The 19,816-nt window shown below is 51.8% G+C and overlaps 1 protein-coding gene across 2 annotated transcripts; it reads right to left on the reverse strand.

Moving 5' to 3' along the window:
* Positions 1-855: 855 nt before the first annotated feature.
* NLGN3 (neuroligin 3) lies at positions 856-19,816 on the reverse strand. 2 transcript variants are annotated; one of them, XM_045538660.1, is made up of 7 exons: positions 19,161-19,676; positions 18,459-18,518; positions 14,310-14,369; positions 12,487-12,636; positions 6,200-6,385; positions 3,415-4,204; positions 856-2,795 (listed from the first exon to the last, which is right to left on the reverse strand). In XM_045538660.1, the coding sequence occupies exons 1-7, from the start codon at positions 19,615-19,617 to the stop codon at positions 1,952-1,954; spliced, it is 2,547 nt and encodes an 848-aa protein (XP_045394616.1). In that variant the 5' UTR covers positions 19,618-19,676; the 3' UTR covers positions 856-1,951. The 2 variants fall into 2 exon arrangements, with proteins under 2 accessions (XP_045394616.1, XP_045394618.1); XM_045538662.1 differs by lacking the exon at positions 18,459-18,518 and having other exon boundaries at positions 19,161-19,816.

Here is a 19,816-nt window from a genome sequence, read left to right on the forward strand (position 1 = left end):
TTCTGGGTTTTGGTCTTTGTACATACTACCTTGTGTCTGTCCCCTCTGAATGTCATCCTGCTTGTGATGGTACATCTCCCTCAATTTGTCAGGATCACTTTGAAGAATTCTATTCCCAGTTTCTGAGGTATCAGCAACCCCACCCAACCGTCACACTTGAGGAGCAGACTCCCAGTTCAGTCTGTCAAGTCACTGATAAAGTATGAATCCCATAATGCTAACCCTGTGGGCCTCACTGAATCTATGCCCCGGGGTTGACAAGGAGCCACTGACCATAATCCTGGCGAGAAATCACTGCCAGGGCCCCCAATGATGACTTCAATTCTAATTCCCAGAACAGGAAACAAGTATCCCTGGGGAAGGAGAGGGCCCTGCTCTGTCGGTTACCCAAGGCCAGGCAGTTCACATGTCTAATGCCTTACTGGATTCAATACAAGAAAGAATTTCAGCATGTTAGAAGTCAGATCTCCTCCCAGCCCCCAGTCCAAGATGAGGGCAGGGTGGTTGCAGTGGAGGAGGGTTGGGGGAGGAGGAGGAGAAGGAGGAGGAAAAGGAGGCGGCGGCAGCACTGGCAGAGGAGGAAGTATTATTTTTGACATTTCATTAGGAGGCCCAAGGTGCTGAGAGGAGGCATCAGCTGCAGGAACCCAGAGCGTTGGGGGCAGGGGGTTGGGGACAGCAACCTGATTAAGATTGGAGAGTCCTTCGTGCAGGGGGCCAGCAGAGTGCAGCCCAGACTTGTGTCAGCTTAAAGGGACAGGAGGAGGCAGAGGGAGGCCGCCTGACTGATTCCTAGCCTGCAGACGCACCCTGCCCGTAGGTCTGCTGGGGCAAGGCCTGTGCAAGGGAGGCAGCTTGGGAGTGCTAACTGGATTTTTTATTTTTATATCAAGACACTGTGTTTAAAATTTTTACAAAGGACAAACTCCATGGGTTTCCGTTAGTGTTTTAAGAACTTTTCTTTAAAAAAAAAAGCCAACAACAACAAAAAACACCGCCTTTTTGAAAGAGAAATGACAGACACAAAAAGAGACTGTAAAGAAAATGGGGCAAATATCTGATAGCATTTCCCCAAGGGCAGAGGCAGAACCCAGATCATACTGGGGCGGAGTTGGGGGCCAGTAATGGCATGGCCTCCACAGTACCTCATTCAGCAAATCTAGGGTCCCCTAGTCTAGCCAGGCCAATGCTGCTGGCCTTTGGGGGAAGCAGGTCACCCTGTAGGCTCTGCAGCCATCACAGGGACACAGAGACAGCTTGAGATCTCTCCCCTGTGGCTCTCCAGCCCCATCCAGCATTAACCCCTTTCTCCTTCCACCCCATAGTCTTGCTCGAATCTGTTTCTCTCCTGGGGGTCCTGTTCGTTGGTCTGGTTGTGTGTGCACTAGGGGTTCCAGAGCCAGAGAAACCTGGGCCTGGAGCCCTCCCTTTCAGAGCTGCCTCTTAGCACTCACAGGTTGGAAAAGCATTTGTTCCAAAATTAAAAAAAATCAACAGAAACAAGACCCAGAAAAAAGACCAAGTCTGGGAGAGGAAGAGCTACTCTGCTCTTTAAAGCTCCCGAGTCTGGAGTTGGTCGGTGGTGCAGTTTCAAGAGAAGCCGAAGGCGAGCACCAAGGGGGTGTCCAGCTGTTGCTTTCAGCACCCCCAGGAGTGTCTGTGGTCAGGCTCAGGGAGCTGGCTTCAGCTGCTGTTCCATGGGTCCTCGGTTTACCGAGGACTCATTTGAGTCCCCGTTTGAAGGGTTTATTCAGGTTTACTTCCGTATTTGTGTTTTTGTACATGCAAGTGCATGTCCACATCTATGTTTGTGCAGGTGGGTCTGCTGTAGGGTGTGGGTGCATGTGTATACATATATGTCTGTACGTGTCTGTGTGTGTGTCTGTGTGTGCATGTGTTTGTGGGTCTGGGAGGGAGGGAGCCAGGAGACAGGCTGTGCTCTGGGTTGGAGCTATACTCGGGTAGTGGAGTGTGAGTGGGGCAGCCCGGTACTGTTGAACCCTGCGGCAAAGGTGTTATAGGGGTGCAATGTCTGCAGCCCTACCAGGGAGTTGGGAATCATGGTGATGGTGTTGGGGGTCATGAGTGGGATGTCATCAGGGGAGCGCCGCAGGGTCAGGGTATAGTCGGGCAACGCAGTGAGGCGAAGTGTGTCGTGGGGGGGACCGGCCTCACACTCATGGTGGGTGGGGCCCAGCTGTAATGCTGCCAGCTCCTCCTCAGGAGCAGCTCCCAATTCAGGGGCCCCGGCTCCCCTCTGAGGGCTAGGCTGCCGCAGGGGCTCCTGGCGCCGTTTGTCCTTACGGTAGTAGAGGGCAGCAAAGGCCAGAACATTAAGGAACAAGAGGGAGGCCCCCACGGCGATAGTGACACTTAATTCAGTGGAGTAGTCACGAGGGTTCTCCACCAGGAGTGGCCCTGCATCCTGGTCCCCGTTCCAGGACCCTTGGGCGTTCTCGTTGCTGTAGGCAGGTGAGATGGCTGGCCGCTTGGTGCTCCAGGTCTTGCCGTTGGGCCTGCGGGTGATGTGGGAGCTGTGGGTGGTATCCGGGGGCGGCACTTTGGTGGTTGTGGACGTATAATGGAACATGTCATGCAGGTTGTATAGGTGGGGCACCAGGTGTTTCCAAAAGGCCACCTTAGTGGCCCGGTAATGATCGCGGACCCTTGGTTTCAGCCCGATGTGAAGGTAGAGCTGGTCTCGGGGATTGTATTTGGACCAGGCCACTTCCTCAAAGCGGTTGGCCTTGGTGTGAATGAACTTGGTGTCCTGGGGGACCGGCTTGTTGGGATCCCTGAAATACCACATGGAAATCTGGGGTCACCACTCTGCCTGGATGAGGAAAGGGCCCAGCATTCTTCTTCTCACAGCCACCCCTAAAACTCTTTCCCACTCCAAAACTTCCCACCATTTCCATCTTTTTTAGGGTACCTCCCTCTGTCCATCCCCGCTTTTCCCCAGGGCTTGAACTCCTATCCCATCCTTCCTTATGCTCATCCTCTAAGATCAGGCTATAAACGCCTTTTCTTCTCACATGCTACTGAGTATCTATCAATCTTTTCAGCTGCTCAGTTTTGCCAAGAGCCCCTCTAAAGGCTCTTTCAGAATGTATTTTATTCCCATTTCACATGGCCTCTGACCAGCTAACCTTGAATCCCACACTTCTACCAGTAACTCTCACTCCTGCCCAGTCCTGATGCTAAGCGAGTGCTGAGCCTCAGTGAAATTTTTGAAGGAAGGAAAATGGCAGGAAAGATTCTAGAAAGGGAGGTTAGGAAAAGGAGTAAAGGAGTTACCAAGCAAGATTTTGGGAATATCTTAGGAAGGGAAATGGTGGAAGAGGCTTAGTCAGATGGGCAGAGGGGAGGACATGCTGGGGTCCCAAAGAAGAAAAGCCCCCATTTTCTCCTTACCCAGTCTTGGCAAAGTTGGTCCAATAGGTCATGACGACAGCACTGAGCATGACATCATTCTTGGAGAAGTTGCAGGGGAAAAGGTCAGTGGGGCCTACCATAGGGACCCCAAAAACATAGGGTACTTCATCCCCATGAGCTGCATCTGACCAAGCAGGCTTCATGAGGCTCTGGCAGTGATGGTAGAAGGCGTAGAAGTAGGTAGGTGAGCCATAGCGGGCATGCAGGTCGGCTGTCACCACTGAGGGCTCCACCCACTGGTGGTCAGTGAAGAGTGCCACCAGTGTTTTACGGCGAGTCTCAGGGTTGTCACGGTCTGCCCAATCTGTGTACATGAACTTGATGGTCTCCCGCAGGGTGTCCTTACCCTCAGGATAGCCATACAGATTGTCCACAAAGTTGGAGACAGAATAATCAAAATCAGTGCCAGAGACACCATCCTCAGGGTCCACCACCCCTTCCACAAACTTGAGACCCTCGCCCTGGTTGACACCTAGCATGATGTCATAGTTGAGGAACTCGCCCTGTTCCATCAGGATCTCAGGGTCATCGGGGATGACGTCACCATCAATCACAGGGCCAAAGGCCACATGGTAGCGGGCTGGCTGGATGTCCTGCTCTACCAGTTCCTTTGCGCTCTTTTGCCGGAGACAGTCCACCATGTCTACGGTGTCTAGCACATTACAGCCCACTTTATCTGCCAGAAGGCTGGTGTACTTCACTGGTTGGTAGTTTACAGCCCAGCTGGACAGAGCAGAACCACTTTGGATGATGGCCCTCTGGAAAAGTCCTACAGAAGATAGGCAGCACCAGGTCAGATCTGTTGTGTCACACACAGCTATAAAACACCTTATTCTTTTGTCCCTGAAGCTGCCCCATGGTTCGGATGGGCTAGGAAGGAGGAATGACTCTTTTGGCAGGGGACGAGGTAGGGCCAGAGGAGGGGCTGCTGGGTCCCTTCCCTGACTGGTCTCTTGCCTGGTTCCTCTGGTAACTTAGGGGTTAAGGAAATGCCAGGAGAATTAACCCCTTGAGTCCTAGACATCAGGCTCCTTATGTTCCCTCTCTTTATCTCTCGTTGTCTTCCCCTCTTGCTTCCTGCCCAGCTGGGCCCAGCTCTGTGCCAGCGCACCACCAGGGAGCTGGCGCTTATACCACAAAGGGGTCTTTTTCATGAGAGATGAGAAATGCAGGCAGGAGAGAGCCCCACATTCTGAGAGTTTGGGGAAGGATCCTGAGGGCAAAGGCCTTGGGGTCTGAAAGTCTCCAGGGAACCTGCACTCCCAGACTGTAGTCTCCACAGAGACTTTTCTTGTCCCAAAGCTTCTACTGATGCTTTAGATCCAGATTTTCCCCTAGCTGAGAAGGAGCCAGTAGCCCCCACTGAAAAAGAAGATGATTCTTCCTTCCCTAGGAAAAAAGGGTATCATTCTCTATCTGGCCCCCACACTCCCAAGGCAGAATTTGGCCCTCAAACACACAATTCCATTCCTCTAAGAGAAAGGCAGTTTGCATGGGCAGAAAGAGAGGGAGAGAAATATAGATTAGTACTTGAGAGAGCCTCGCTTTTCCAAAGATTATTCTCCATGAGTCAATTACAGAAAGACAGAGAGAACGAATCTTGAAAGCAGCCAAGCCTCCAGAGACATAGGCACCCTGTGAGACAGCGGAGTACCACTCCAGGAAAGGCCTTCTCCCACCAGGGCAGGAGTCCCCAGTCAGAGGAGGCGCCAGACTTCTTTTCAGACAGAGGCACCCTTACAGCCAGACATTTTACCCTCCTTTGGGGAAAAAAAGGGGGATTCCTGTTCCCACTGCTGTCACGTAGAAACATTTCCTCTCTTTAGAGATGCAGATCCTACCTTACTTTTGCCCCACCAGGCTAGTCCCTGGGGGGGGGCAGAGACAGAATTTCTAGGTCAGAGGTGGTTCTTCTCTCTCAAGAGAGACAGACTTTCTTCAAGGAGAGACTGAAAGTCTTACTGTGAGAATATCACTAACTCACAGGGTTGATTTCAATGAAAAAATTATCTCCTCTCTCACATATTTCCTTACTTCAGAGAAGGGCACCTATTTCAGGAAGATCTTTTCATGAGAAGCTCAGCTTTGCCTGTCAGAGATAGAATGTCCCCTGTAGTGCAGAGGTGGAGAGACTATTTCCTGCTGAGTGAAAAAGGGCCTCTTTGGCTCCCTTGGAAGGGTCACTGACAGAGGGACCCACTGCAAGGAGAGAGGCTAAAATATGAGTCTCCCCTAGGTGGCTTGCAGAGCCCAGGAGGAAGTCTGGAGGCTGATCATAGACCATCATCCCTCAGAAGAAGCCCACCTCACAGGTTAGCGATTTCTTAGTTCAACCCATCTCCCCCTCAAGAACATTTCCCCTCTTGACAGACATGTCCTTCAGAGAGAAAGGCAGAGAATGAGTGTTTCTTACACCTAGAAACCAATTTCTATCCTAGGTCTCTACCCTCAAGTAACATGTCCATCTCACACTGAAAGATTTCCCCTGTCCCAAAAGAACTATTGTCCCCTCAGAGGGGATACTCTCCCAAATAAGACTCCCACGTCAGAAGGAGAATCTTGCTTTCTTGGGATGTAAATGGGATTTTCTCCCTTCCATCTCTCACATTGGGAGAAGTAAGTACTTCTTCCCCCGAGAAACATTTCCCTTCCACTTCTCCCCAAAGGGATACCAAGCTGGTAGAACAGGGCAGACTCATTCCCTTGGGTGCCCCTGGGGTGAAGTCTGGAAGGCCTGGGGCTCAGGGTGGGCAGAGCTACTCACCCTCAGAGTGGTGTGACAACGTGAGGAGGCTGACACAGGATGCACCAATGCCCGAGCCAAAGACGGTAATACGGTGGGGATCTCCTCCGAAGAAGGCAATATTCTCACTCACCCAGCGGAGGGCCTGGATTTGGTCAAGGAGCCCATAGTTGCCCTTGGCGGCCTGATCTCCAGTGCTCAGGAAACCTGGATTTGACAAAGGGCATGAGGATGGTGAAGGCAGAGGGATGGAGGATTTGGGTTATAATGGCAGGCAGGAGTTGGGGGAGGCGGGGACAGAGGATGAGCATGCAGCATAGTTCTTTCCACCTCACCATCATAAACCACTGCTCCTTTCTGCAAGGTCCAGCGTCATCAGTGTAGGAAGGAGAGGCTCCCTGCCTCCCACCCCCTATCCAGTTTGGAAAGAGGAGTCTGCAGACCATCTGAGGTGGATGCCTCCAGGTGGGAGACTGCCCTGATCAGCTTCCTCTGCTCTGATGTGCTATCTGGGGACATTACCCTAACATCTGGCAAAATATAGTGGAAGGGACAGGGACCCTGGAGTCAGACAGTCCTTGGTTTGAATCCTGGCTCTCTCACATCCTAGCCATGGAGTCTTGGGCAAGTTATTTAAAATCTCTGGGCCACAGTTTCCTCTTCTGCAAAATGGAGATAAAAATACCTCATAGTGTTGTCACAAGGATAAAATGAACATAAGCATCTATAACATGCTCAACACATTGCAGATCTACAGTTACTTCTCTTTCCCCTTCTTTCTCTCTCTAAAGGAAGTGAAAAATCCAAGAGACAAACATCCCTAAGCTCTCCTTGCCCTTCCTGTACAAATGAGTCCATCTCCACTTCTTCCCAGGGCTTCGGATGGCTCCCTACCCCTCATTCTCAGGGCAAGTCTGCATTTCCCTTCCTCTAAGACCTAATGAATCGGAAACTCTGGGGGTGGGTCCCCGTAATCTGTGCTTTTTAACAAGCTCCCCAGGTGATGCTGATGCCTGCTAAAGTAGAGAAACCACTGGGTTAGACCATCTTTTTCATCTGCTGGAGAAATGGGGAAGTCAGTGCAGTGGGTTACCACAGAAACAGATCTTCCCGCCCCACCCCCTCACTGGGATTCGCTGCTGAGGAGACATGTCACCATGGAGACTACCTTCCCACCCACCTGCTGGGATTTGCTGCTGTGGAGACTTGTTGCCATGGAGACTACCTTCCCGCCCACCTGCTGGCTATCCCACAGAGATGTCCTATATTCCTCCCCCCACCACCGCTTCCATTTTAGACTCTTCCTTTCATCTCTCTTCCCTGGATCCTTAGGTTCCTTCGAAGGCTTTATCTTCTGCTATAGGCTTTTGGAAGGGGTCTTTCCAGGTGGATAATTGTAGAGCTCCTACACATGGAAACCCACACTTGAATCAGTATTTTTTGACTCCACAGTTAAAAGCTCATTCACAGCACCTGGAATCAACTTTGTGCAAGGCCATGTTTGAGGAGTCTCCCACAGCTCACAGAGAGCTCTCTGGTGGTCCTCACAGCTTATGGACAGAAGCTGAATTCAAATAGACTCAAGCAGGCACAAAACCTCATCACTGTCTTTCTCCAGTCCTTCTGTACCTAGGTTCTGCAAAAGAGCTCCTCTCACCCTCTTCAGATGTGTTATTAATTTACTTCTGGTACAATTAAGTATGGAAAGTACTTAGTTATCCCTCCAAGAACCTAGTCACAAGTCCTCTTTAGCTCCGGGTTCCAGATGAGGAAATGAGAAGGAATTAGAGAGAGCCTGAATGAGGATGAACGGAGGAGCCCTTGTTCTTACTGACAAGGAAACCAGCTTCTCCTTTGCCTGGCCCATTCAGAAATTGAAGCTGCTCCTGCGAGTCTTAAAAACTATGTTGACCAAGATCCAACCCAGCTGCCCAAGTCTTGAGACCCTCTGGCAAAAATCACTATGTGCTTTCCTTAGTCTTCCCTCCCTCCTCTCCTTCCCCCGTATTCTCTTTTCCTTTTCTCTCATTTAGGCAATAGCAGACTTGGCTTCAGCCTTTGCCAAGGCATCATTTAGTGAAATGTGTCAAATATGTCTCTCCCAATCAGCAGGAAAAGCCTGCATTTGGTTATAGTAGATTTCTCCAACATGTACCGATTTCCTGAATTAGGAACAAAGGCCTGAAAGGGCTGGGTGGAGGACTTGACCATCAGTCTCTGTTCTCTTAGGTCCCGTGAGCCTCCAGATAAGGGGCCCTGAAGCATGTGGATGATGGATGCCATGTCAACAGTCCCTACTATCAGAATCCTGCTTGAAGTGCTATATCCAACAGACTCAGGTAGATGATACAGCAAACCTGATCAGCCATGAGCACACAAAATCTGGCAGTCTGGAAGAGCAATCACTCCCTCCCAGTTCCCCAGTAACTCAGCCATTCACAGAAACCATGTGAGAATGAAGGCTGAAACACCAAATTCCATAAACTGCCAGAATAAATCTGAGCCAGTCTCCCTGGGCCCAAGTTCCTACTGCAGTACACGGTAAACTGCTTGTCAACAGAAGATGGGGGAATCTGGCAGACTGTAACAAAACCAGATATTTGTGTCACTCAAGGATTGATGTTTACCAGGTTTTCAGTTTGCCTGGAGGGTACCTGAGCAAGGATATAGGATTAAATTCTGGAACCCAGAATAAAACTTGGCAAGTCCCTACTTCCTCAGCATCAGGGATATCCACATTTCATATCCTGCTAGAGTTCCTTTCTTTTGTTGGCCCCAAGCCCAGTGGGGCCTTCTCAAACAATAGCTACCCCTCTGCCTTGGAGGGGATCCATGGATTAGCCTGTGACATTCTTAACATCCGTGAATCACCCAAGATGTCCAGGGAAGCACCTTAGAGTGAACGGTCTGTTTAGGCTCAGTGCTCAGGAGAAGCTGATGGGAGGAAGGGTGATTGAGTGCATGTAACTGGGGTCCACAACTGGCCACCTGTTCTGAGACGCTTTGGGAAACAAAACAACAAAGCCTCCACTACACAGCAAAATTCCCAAGCATCAGGGACAAACCCATGTTCTACATCTGGTGCCAAGAGACAAAAACATCTTGTATGTATCCAGAATCCAATCAGTGGCTTATTGATTATATTTGTGTTCCAGAACAGGAACTGAAGGGTACACAGGAGGAAGTGGTGGGGAACTTCTCACCAAATCTCAGTTTATGATTCCTTTTGAGTTTTGCGTAATATTATTTTGGTCATCAACTGCTTAAGCACAAAGAATAATATTTCTGTCCCCTAGATGTGCTGTTCTGGTTATTCAAATGAGAGGAGGTTGTAAAGTGGGGGGGGGGGTTCTTAACCTGAGTTTCACAGATGAGCTTTGGGGGGATCTGTAAAATTGTTTTTATAAGTTTGTGCGTATGTATGTGTGTGCATTGTTTTGGGGGAGAGTCCATAACTTTCATCAGAATCTCAAAGGGGCCCAAGACCCCCCAAAAGGTTAAGAATTTCTGATATAGAAGGTTAAGGATTAGAGCAGCTGAAGGATTGTGAGGCAGTCACGAATCAGGATAATATACGGAGTGCTCACCAGCCACAGCCTTCTGTGCAGCCCACAGCTCCCAAGTGACATTGCGGAGACTTCGCATCCCATGTGAAACCCTGAGTCTCTCAGATCCTAAGTCTCTCCTTCTGGCTCCTCTCTGCCTCCTTTCCTGGTGTCTCTCTTGTTCTCTTTTCTCTCTTCAGTCTTTTTCTTCTCTTCTTTACTTTCTCCTCTCTCTCTTCCCCTTTCCTCCACTCTCTCTCTTTCTCTGTTCCTAGGTGGTCTGATAATACGGAACATAGTATTCTCTGTACTTTCCAATAAACCTTATAGAATGGAGCTTTGTGTGTATAATTTTTTTAAAGTAGCCGAATTGACTTTTTTCTGTCATTCTAAGAAAAGAAAATAGCAAAATTACTATTGGCCTTCAATTACTGTGTATGTGTGCCTGTATATCTCTGTGTAATCACATTTGTGCATTCATTCCCCTTTAGGAACTGTGCAGCCCTAGTGTGTGGGCTTACAGCCACCTGCATGGGACCATGAGATTCAGGACAGAACCTAGTGAGAGCCTCGCCATGGTGTCTGAGGCAATGCAGGACAGTGGAGCAGGGGCAGAACCAGGAAATCCAGAGCCCACCAGACCGTGGAGAGACCAGAGGTGATGCCCTACATGTTCCATACCCAGTATCCCAGGTGCCACTGAAGGGGACACAGACTCTGCTTTTTTCATGGAATATCATTTTTCCAGTCGGAACCCCCAAAAAGGTGTCTTCCTATCCCGTATAGTATTAACGGTAAGTCAAGAGAAGATTGCCATTTTGTGCATGCTATCGCATCCAGAAGTGAAATGCAGCACGAGGGCCTCCGGGATTGGAACTGACAAAGCAATATAGTCGAGAGCAAATTAAAACAAGGTCCTGTCCCCCAAGTGGCAAAAGAGCAACCCATGCCTAACTTCTGGTTTAGCACCCAGGCCTACAGACTTGACAAAGAGCCTAGACTCCCACTGGAACTCTGAGGATACAAACCCTCCAGGCAAGAAGTTGACTTCTTCATGCCACTGCAGGGATACGGGGTCTGGGAGAGCATCTGAAAGGGAGCAAGACCCTGTATGCTTAGTCAGCCTCTCTGCGGCACTTGTTAACCCCAAGACTTTGGCCATAGATAGGCCCTGGTGGTCACCAAGGAAGGCACAGGGTTGAGGGGCAGCCTAAATCACCAAAATAAGTATGTACATGGCAGAGTATGTGGGGGGAAGGGTGTATGGGTGTGTATGAGCAGGTGTTTGGGAAATGAGTGTGTCTGCATGGGAGCATGTGTGTGTGGGGGGATATGTTGCATAGAGAGAGTAGAAGGAACGTGTATGTGTGTACATGGGGCATGGAAGTGTTGGGGGATGCAAGAGTGTGGCTGGGGTGGGCAGAGGTGTATGTGCATGCATGGATATAGCTGCAGCTCCAGGCACACAAATGTGTATATATGAGGTAAGTGAGGTGAGGGGATAAGTACACATGTATGTACTGGGTACATATATGCAAGGTATGTGTGGGAAGAGTTACATATGTGTGTGTATGTGTGTGTAGGTATATGGGTAGGGGGTCTATGGGTGTGTGTATATATGGGGGAATATATAAGTGCAGTACACGGGATGTGTGTAGACATGGAAGCAGGGATATGGGGATGTGTGTGTAGTATTTGCGTGTGTGCGGCATAGGACAGTGTGGACATACAGGTAAGGGTATGTGCGTACGGGGAAGGGGAATATTGGTTTGTGTTTATGTGCGGAAGGTGAGGGACAGATGTGTGTATGTGTGTGGTATGTGGGTGTGTGGAGTGGATGCAGAAGTGGGGTGTGTAGGGGGATATAGGTATGTGGGGCTACGTGGGAGAGTTGGTAGAAGGAATATCTATGTATATTTAAGGCATGTATGTGTGGAGTTTGGGTGTGGATGTGCTGGGTGTAGGTCTTCTCGTGGGGTGTAAATAAGGGGCTAGAGGAAAGTGTGAGTGTGGGTATGTGTAGTATATGTGGGTGTGTGTAGTGTGTGTGGGTGTAGGTGTAGCTATAGAGACGTGGGGAGAAGTATATGAGGATGTGTGTGTATATATATGGAAGGTGAGAGAAATCTGTGGGGTGTGGACGTGAAGCGTATAGAGTGTATGGGTATGCGGCTACATGTGCGGGGGAGACTGTATGTGTGGAGTGTATATGGAGTGCTGAGACAATGTATTTATGTGTTGGGGACCTTTAGATGTGGACACGGGGCTAGACGTGTGTGCACTTTGTTGGGGGTGAGTGAGAAACAACTGTATGCCCGAGGGTGGGTGTGTCGACATGTGAGGGTAAATGGGTGTGTAGACATGGGGTAGACTAGAAGGAATATCTGTGTATGTGTGGGGTGTTTAGGGATCTGGGGGTGGGTGCGTAGAGATGAAGACAGGACACTGGAAAATTAACAGACCCTATAAAACTCAGCCAAGCACAAGTTTGGGAGCAGAGATCTGGCTTGGGGCCTAAGAGAAGGTGTGAAGTTTGAGTTGCATTTCCAGTGGCATCTAAACATTCCAAAAAAGGGCCTAGGGATATGGGGAAGCTCCCAGTACTTGGGTAGGGGCTATGGGATAACAGCATTTTGATGTGGGTATTAGCACCAGCTAGACAACCAAGGCTGCCTGTTTTTTTTTTTTTTAACTCCCCAGCATTCTTCCCTCCCCCCCTTGAGAAGCCAGCCTTCCTTCTAGGCACCAGGCAGGGAACCATACCTAGCACCCCAACGCGATAGTTGAGGGTGATGACGATGACATTGCCATAACTGGCGAGGACGCTGCCATCAATCATGTTGCCTGTCCCTTCCATGTAAGAGCCTCCGTGGATGTAGACCATGACAGGCTTAGCACCACTGTCCCGGATGTCTGCAAGGAGAAGGGGTGAGACGCAGGCTAGGTAGGATGCCCTTCCTCCCCCACCCCCGCCAGCCCTGGGTGGGGGTGCGGGCGGCAAAGCTATCCCAGGTGCCAGGACACCACCGCCATCCCTGAGGCAGGACTCATGGAGCTGCTCAGCCTGGAGCTCAAACATCTGCCAGAGACAGTTGGACTTCAGTGATGTTTTTAAAGACTCTGGTTTCAAGTGCCTCCCAGCTGAAGGCAGCCAGGAATGCCTGACACGGCTAGGCCTAGGTGGCCCACGGCTGGGCCCTGGGGGCAGGGGGCAGCAGGAAGAGGAAGGGATGGTTCCGTTAGCTGCATCAGGTGAGCCCCTGCCCTGGGCACCCAGGAGTCCTGGGACCTGACATGGCTTTAGAGAGCAGGGACTGGGGAGCCCTGAAACCCCCTAGACCAGTTACATGGAAAAACGGCCATTGGCAGCAGCTGGCCCCCCAGTGCAGACAGAGACAAGAGGTGTGGGAATAAGGGATAGCACAGGGAGAGAACGAGGAAGGATGTGGGGAAAGGGGGGTGAATGGCAGAGATGGGGGGGACCTTATTGACATGGTTTCTCAGCCATGTGCCCATTTACCCCACTCTTCCTGGGCAGACTTAATCAAAAACATTGGGGATGGGGGTGGAACTAAGAACGAAGAGAGCCTGCTCCCAGTCAGCATTAAGATGTGGATGGAGCCTCCCCAGAGGCCGTTCAACAAGGGACTGCCAAGCGGCTGCTCCCAAGCCCAGGCAGCATGGTGCTGGGGCTGGGGCAGTCAAGAGAAGGCTCTAGGCCTGATCACCTCTGCCTGCAGCCTGTCGGTCTGTGAGCCGGACCAATGCTCTCTGCACACCAGCACAGCCCTGCCCATCACCAGTGGGCCCCCTTGATCTGTCTGGCCCCTCCAGGGGGACAGGGGCAGGGCCTGGGCATGGAGGTAGAAGGGAATGCTCTCCGCTGCAGAGCAAACACAATGTGTTTCCCCAAGGAGGGAGGCTGGTCTGATTATCGCCCAAGGATCTTATGCCATCTACTGACGGCTGTGGTGTCCTAGCTCAGCCTGGCGTTTTAGCCCAGTCTTTCCGGCTCTGTCCTGAACCTCCTGCAGCCCCTGGCCCTGAGATCATCTCTCTTTCTGGGAGAAGGCTAGGGAGGTTCTAGGCTCTGCTATTCTCTGGCACCTTTGGTTGTCACTGTCTTACTCCTCAGTTCACCATCGTGCTGGGCCCCTCTCCCAGAAACCACACTCCCTGCAAGACACGGGGGTCTCCTTAATGAAACACATATCTCCTCACCATCCCATTTGCTTCGTGCCTCTCCCCACCCTCCCCGACCCTGCTTTCTCTCCATTCTCCCTGCTGCTCAGTAGGGGCAGGTGCCCATGAAGCATAGAAGATGGGGGAGGGGTGGGGGCCTGGGGCGAGGGGGATTGACCCCCCATGGCTCTGCTTGTGGTCCCCTGCTCCTGCCAGCCGTGTCCATCACCCCAGAACTCCCAGTGGCCAACGAGGCCAAAGACAGATGAACAGCCCAACGGCCTTGTACAGGAACAGAAACACACCAACGGACGGACAGACAGACAGACGGGGCTTCTCCCCATCGAGAAGGGGAGGGGCTCTGTGCCATGCACCAGCCGCCGCGCCCTGCAGCCCCCAAATACCTTCATCTTCATCCCCGTCATTATCCGCTAAGTCCTCGCCCTGTTTCTTAGCGCCGGATCCTGGGGACCAGACACGGGGAGACACAACAGCACAGAACAGAGAACAAAACAGAGAGAGAATTCAAAAACAGCATGACTGCAGTGTGGCCCAGCAAGCCAGCTCTGGGCCTGGGCCCAGGACAGGCAGGAGGGATGGCAAGAACTGAGGGAATGGGTGGGCTGAGGCCCAGACCTTCATCAGGATGATGGTGTTGCAGGCCCCTGCTGTGCTGGCCTCCCTGCACCTCCCTGCCCCGCCTCCCTGTCCCCAACAGCCCATCTCAACCAACTACCTTTCCAGTTAGGAAGGAGGTAGCAGCAGGTGGGCCAGGGCACAGAGCCAGAGACCTGCTCAGGGGAAAGATTCATTCTGGGTGGAAGGGGCTGCGCGTGTGTACACAGGCAGGTCGAGCTGGATAGCAGAGGCAGGTACTGAGGGTGAGGGGTGACATTGCCAGCATGTGTGGATGTTGTTGATATGAGGTATTTAGGGCAGAGATGCGTTCCAGGGACCTCAGGCCTGAGTGACTGGGGCCCAGTGGGCTGGCTCGAGCTGGGCCTCAGCTGACCCTAATTCCCACAGGAGAAAATGGGAGATGAAGCTTTCCCTCTGGTCTTCCTCGTTGGAGCCCCCTGCTCTGGTTAATGGCAAATGGGGTTCCTGCCCACAGGAACCAGTCTTGAGAGCAGCAAGCATTGCTCTGAGATGTAGAGAGAGCCAGAGAGGGAGGGAGGGAAAGAAGAAAGGGGGAAAGGAGAAAGGGATGATGATGAGAGAGAGAGAGAGAGAGAGAGAGAGGGAAGAGAAGAGAAGAGAAGAGAAGAGAAGAGAAGAGAAGAGAAGAGAAGAGGAAGAGAAACAAAGAGATAGGAATAATGGTAATAGCTCCAATCATGTACTGAATATTTACCATGTGCCAGACACTCTACTTCTGCCATACTGTCTGATCCTTACACCCCAATGAGGTAGGTACTATCCTTATTCCTGTTTCACTGATGGGGAAACTGAGGTTCAGAGAGGTAAAGTGACTTGCTTAAGATCACACAGCTAGGAAGTACTAGAGGTGAGATCCAAACCCAGGTCTGCTTGACTCCAAAGCCCATGGTCTTTCCACTGCACCACGCGACTTTTCTGGGGTGGGGGAAAGGAAAGGGAAGGGACAAACTAGATGAGAAAAGTGGTGGAGTATGGAGGTGGGAGAGGAGGAGAAGGGAGGAGAGGAGAAGAGACTAGAGGGGAAGAAGAGAGACATTTAGGATCTAGGGGTAAGCTGGCACCAATTCTCCTTCCTGTTCGAAGGAGGCTAGAAGTGCATCTTGACAATGGCTGTGGAGAGAGAGGACCTACTTCCTGGATGCTGGTTAATGTGTGGAAGCAGAGGTGCTGGTGCCCCACGATTTACCCTCTTGCATCTATGACACCAGATACCCCCAGCCTGGAGGTAGCAAAGAGCCCTTTTTCTCAGCTGGTCTGGCCTCTGCTGACTGGATTTTCTTACAGTTATTAATCAAAACAGGAACTGCTCTCAAACTACAAAATGGCTTTTCTACTACGGCAGGAGCCCATCCCCAGGGCAGAAACTGCCTCCAGCTCCCTGAACTTCTGGTGGGTCTATCGTCCTAACATGTTAGTTCAACACCCGCCAGTACTATCCTCAGGAACCCTAGGAGACATGGGCATCATCACCCACACAGTGGACAGCCCGCCAAACTGAAAAGAATTACTCATCCCCAGACGTGAATTCCCTCCAACTTGATGGGGGGTGGGGTGGAGAACAGGGCAGGTTTTCCCCAGGAAACCCTTCACTTCCCGTCACCCCTGACTTAAAAGATTTCTCCCTTGTACGGCCTTTGAGAGTGTCCCTGGGTGGCTGCATTGTTCCAGCCTCCTTCACACAGCTGTCTTGGCTCCTCCAGCTTGGCACTTGCTGAGCAACTCCTTGTGGCCATGCCTCTCACCCAGGCCAGCTCGACCCCCAACCACCGGCCACTGACCACCGTGCCGACATTGTGCTGCTGTAGGAGCCCAACCAGGCCGGCCTGCCTGACCTATGCACATGGCAACCCTAACAACCTCTGGGTATGGGTCTGCCCCAGGAGGAGGCAGGGTTTGTGACTGTTCTAAATGGACAACAGGCCTTGGATAGGGAACTAATTTGAACAGCTAAACGACCAAATGCCCTCCCCCACAGTCTGGAAGCCCCTTCCCAGGCTGGTCTGTGGGGCTTAGGGAAACCAGCTGAGTTTTAATACTAGGCTAGGAGCTTCCTCAGAGCAGTGATTAGGCCCTTTAGTCATTTCTAGATTTTTCCTCTACCTCTCATCCCTCCACATCCCAATAGCACCTAGCACATGGACTTGCTCACAGTCAACAATGCCGATTGTAAATGTGTGTAGTTGAGTGGGGGCTTCCTGACAGCTCTCTGGCCAAACTCTCGGGGCTGGACTGAACTGCCCTAGGCTCGCCATACTGGAGCCCTAGAGAGGTCACTCTTCCTAAGAAATAGTTAATGTTAGTGTCATCTGCTCTCCTCACCCTACCAAGTAAATCATAGGAGCAGGTTTAAGAGACCTTCTATCTGAATTCATTTATAGGCTAATGAAATGTTAAGGCCAGAATGGTCCCCTTCCACCTTCAGATGTGGGAACAGAGGTTCTTAAAGGTAAATACTTGCCTAAGGTCTTACTGTGAGTTGGCAGCAGAGCTGGGACTCAGTCAGGCTTTGTGCTTCCCAGACCTGTTCTCTTTCTGCAGCACCACAATGCTTCTGCATTCATGCAAAAAACATTGATTGCCTACGGTGTGCGAGGTCCTGGGCTGGGTGTAGGGATGTGGGGGAACACTGTCCCTAGAGCAGCGGGTCTCACTCTGTGCTTCCGTGTGCATCAAAAGCATTCAGGACTCATGTTCAACATGTAGGTTCCGGGCTCTGCCCCCAGAGATTCTTATTCAGCAGGGAGCACACTGTCCTAGGAATCCTAACAACCCCACTCCGAGAAACCCTGCCCTAGGACATCAAAGGAAAACAAACTCCAAGCATGCCAAAGGGTTGTAGGGATCAAGTTGTACATTTCCACCTGTTCCTTAAGCTGGTACTGTTTCAATTCGGCCCAACCCAGCCGCATCTCACCATTCTTTTCAGAGTTGGGGAGGTGGGAATGACCAGATGGGAGTTGCTTCTGAGTGCTACAGTGGAAAGAACATGCCCTGGGGGTCAAGAGACCCAGGTTTTGGTCCCAGCTCTGCCACAGACCAGTGACCTGGCTTTGAGCAGCAGCAAGTCACTCCCCTGGGCCTGTTTCCTCATCTGTAAAATTCGGATACTGATTCCTGTCTTATACGCTTCCCGAGACGCTTCCCGAGACGTGGGGAGGATTTTATGAGGTAAATATGAAAACGCCTTGCAGAAAACACAAAGTAGTAATCAAACAGGAAGAATTATTATACAGGGGGATAAATTCCTCTCGGCAAAAGGATAAATTTAAAATTCAGGATCTTGTGCCTCCTCTAGAGTCCACAGTTCTCAGAGATCCCCAAGTTCTGCCACCAGAGCAGCCCAGGGCTCTCAGCTACGCTCTGGCCAGAGGTGGTGGGGCGGGAGGGCAGGGTGTGGAGGTCGTGTGTGTGGCAGGAGTTACTAAACCTGTGTACATATGTTTGGTCTAAGCTTCAGGGTGGAAGAGTTGAGAGTTGAGTCTAGACTTTCAATCTGGGGGTGGGAGTGGAAAAAGCACGGAAGGGGTGGTCTTGTGGTTCTATTCACTGGAAAAAGGGTGGAGCCTCTGGCTCCATCTTGGCTGCTTAGAGTCTCTCCTGAGGTGTCACCGAGAGAGCCACTGGCTCCGTCTTTGGCACACACTTTAGGGTGGAATTTGGGGCTGGGAAGATTGGAAGAAATGGGGTTGCTCCTTCTGCTCTGAACCTGCCTTAGGCCACCAGATCCTCCCTGAAAAGCAGCCAGGGCCCTGGGATGAGGTGGAGCTTATGCCTGCTCACCGCCCCCTGAGCCTGGGCTACTTGAAGGAAGTCTGGGTCCTCAGGGGCAAGGGCAGGTGGGCAGGCAGCCCTCCCTCTCTCTCTCTCTCCCTCCCCGCCGGCTCGCTACCTACCTCCTTTCCTACAAATTTTCTTGTTGGGCTTTCGGGCGCATTCCTTGGAAATCCGCTTTACTGTAAAATGAATAAAAAACTAAAAAATAACAGGAGGCCTCTGCCCAGGGGCATGCACCCCCCACCCCCCAAGCCCCAAGAGCTGAGCTGCTCTGCAGGCGGCACATGGCAGAGAGCCTGTCCCACCATCTCCTTGTTTCTGTCACTTACCTTAGTGTGACCCCCGCGGGAGGAGGCATCAGCTAGTGAAAGAGGAGGCACCTAAGCATTGCCCACCAGGCTTGCCCCCCGCCCCCCACACACACCCAGCTCCTTTGGCCACACACACCTACCACCTTTTGAAGCAGGTGGAATGGCAACAGGGGGGCCTGGTGCAGCCAGCATCCTCCCGCGGGCAGCTGCCAGCAGTGACCCATACTCCCCCAGGGAACCCCCATCCAGTACTGGACCTAGACCTGTCAAAGCTCTCAGGCCTGGCCAGGCCCCTCCTGGCAACAGTGTCACTCACACATGGGAGCTTGGACAATGCTGGGAGAGTGAAGAACAGGGAGGGGGAAGGGGAAGGCCAAGCAGAGTGATGGTTAGAAGCATTTTCACAGACAGACAGATGCATGCTGCAGGGCACACAACCACATGCAAGCCACAAACACAACAGGGCAGGCGGGAGGCAGGGAGGGCACAGTGCCTGGCCGCAGCACTCACCATCCTCCGTGGGCACATAGACATTCAGGTAGAGGCAGTCTTCGTTGGGCTCCTGGATGTAAGTAGCTACGATATCCAAGTTGGCAGTGAACCAGACTGGCAGCATGACTTCAGGCACAGCTGTGTGGATGTTCTGGGGGCACACTGGGGGAAAGTGTGTGGCGTTCCGGATGCCCGACCAGGATGGGGGTGGTTCAGGGGGCAGGAAACGTTTCTCGCCGACTGGGGGAGCTGCATAGGGCACCCCCAGGTATTGGTCCACAGGTCCCAGGATCTCACTGGGCAATGGTACCCGGGCACCCCTTAGCTTCCCAAAGTGAGTATTGACTGTGGGTGCTGGAGCCTGGGTACTGGCCCTCAGCACCAAACTGAGGAACCACAGGGTGAGGCACAGGCTCCGGCCAACTGTGGGCTTGGGGCTCAGGGACAGCGACGGCGGGCCAAGCCGCAGCCACATGTTCCAGGCAGGGGGACTGGCAGGAGAGGCAGACTCCAGGGTCACAGCATCAGCCCAATAGGCAGCCCCTTCATGGCCACACTGACTTGAACCTCAAAACTGAGCTCTCGAGGGACACCTACAGGTGCCCAGCAACGTAGAGAGCAGGTCGTCCAAGCACCACAGCTTCAGAAAGGGGCTCCCTCAGGGCCAGACAGGC

This window comes from Lemur catta, chromosome X (assembly GCF_020740605.2).
Source record: "Lemur catta isolate mLemCat1 chromosome X, mLemCat1.pri, whole genome shotgun sequence".
NCBI classification, from domain to species: Eukaryota; Metazoa; Chordata; class Mammalia; order Primates; family Lemuridae; genus Lemur; species Lemur catta.